This window comes from Trypanosoma rangeli (assembly GCF_003719475.1).
Source record: "Trypanosoma rangeli strain AM80 chromosome Unknown Tra_15.4_contig_00650, whole genome shotgun sequence".
NCBI classification, from domain to species: domain Eukaryota; phylum Euglenozoa; class Kinetoplastea; order Trypanosomatida; family Trypanosomatidae; genus Trypanosoma; species Trypanosoma rangeli.
Window position 1 is genome coordinate 5,159 of NW_021706387.1, and position 1,010 is coordinate 6,168.

At 59.9% G+C, this 1,010-nt stretch overlaps 2 protein-coding genes across 2 annotated transcripts; both read left to right on the top strand.

The window, feature by feature from the left end:
• Nucleotides 1-2: 2 nt before the first annotated feature.
• TraAM80_09687 (uncharacterized protein) lies at nucleotides 3-356 on the top strand (the record flags this gene model as incomplete). The annotated part of the gene is made up of 1 exon (XM_029386355.1): nucleotides 3-356. A coding segment is annotated over one exon (354 nt), but the record flags the coding sequence as incomplete, so codon positions are not given.
• Nucleotides 357-592: 236 nt separating this feature from the next.
• Nucleotides 593-1,006, top strand: TraAM80_09688 (uncharacterized protein; the record flags this gene model as incomplete). The annotated part of the gene is made up of 1 exon (XM_029386356.1): nucleotides 593-1,006. The coding sequence occupies one exon, from the start codon at nucleotides 593-595 to the stop codon at nucleotides 1,004-1,006; it is 414 nt and encodes a 137-aa protein (XP_029233827.1).
• Between the last annotated feature and the right edge of the window lie 4 nt (nucleotides 1,007-1,010).

The following is a 1,010-nucleotide window of genomic DNA, read 5'->3' on the forward strand; positions in this document are numbered from 1 at the left end:
GCACCAGCCCCGTGCAGAAGACTGCCGTTGCGCGTAAGGGCCTTGTCGTCACGCGAGATGTGGGTTGTGTATGTGTCAAACGTATTAAAAGCTCCCGACGGGTGTCACACCGGTGTCCGCTGCGGGATCCTGAGATGCGTGAGATCTGTTGCGTGCGAGCACAGCAGAAGAAGCCGGCCGTGGCAGATCAGTTCCCCGTCGGCGCCGACACTGTGCGAGATGTGCGAATGTGTTGTTCTTCTCCTTCTCTTTCTTTGTTGGGCGGGCAGCAGGCAGGTGTGGCACGAGTTTGTGTTCCACGGGGCAATCCGAGGTGCCCGTGCGCTGTGCTGTGCCGTGGTGGTGCCTTCTGGTAGTCCCGGAGATGATGCTGTGGTGTACTGCGTCTCCGCCCCCGTGCGTTACCCCTTCTGTGTGATGATCTCGCTAACTGAGTGTACCTTTTTCGATGCGCGTTGCGCGGTGAAATGAGCTCTGGCGGTTGGCCCTTCCCGGGGCCTCTCTGACAGCTTCCTGCCCCACGTCTGCAGCGGGCGCACCAGCCCCGTGCAGAAGACTGCCGTTGCGCGTAAGGGCCTTGTCGTCACGCGAGATGTGGGTTGTGTATGTGTCAAACGTATTAAAAGCTCCCGACGGGTGTCACACCGGTGTCCGCTGCGGGATCCTGAGATGCGTGAGATCTGTTGCGTGCGAGCACAGCAGAAGAAGCCGGCCGTGGCAGATCAGTTCCCCGTCGGCGCCGACACTGTGCGAGATGTGCGAATGTGTTGTTCTTCTCCTTCTCTTTCTTTGTTGGGCGGGCAGCAGGCAGGTGTGGCACGAGTTTGTGTTCCACGGGGCAATCCGAGGTGCCCGTGCGCTGTGCTGTGCCGTGGTGGTGCCTTCTGGTAGTCCCGGAGATGATGCTGTGGTGTACTGCGTCTCCGCCCCCGTGCGTTACCCCTTCTGTGTGATGATCTCGCTAACTGAGTGTACCTTTTTCGATGCGCGTTGCGCGGTGAAATGAGCTC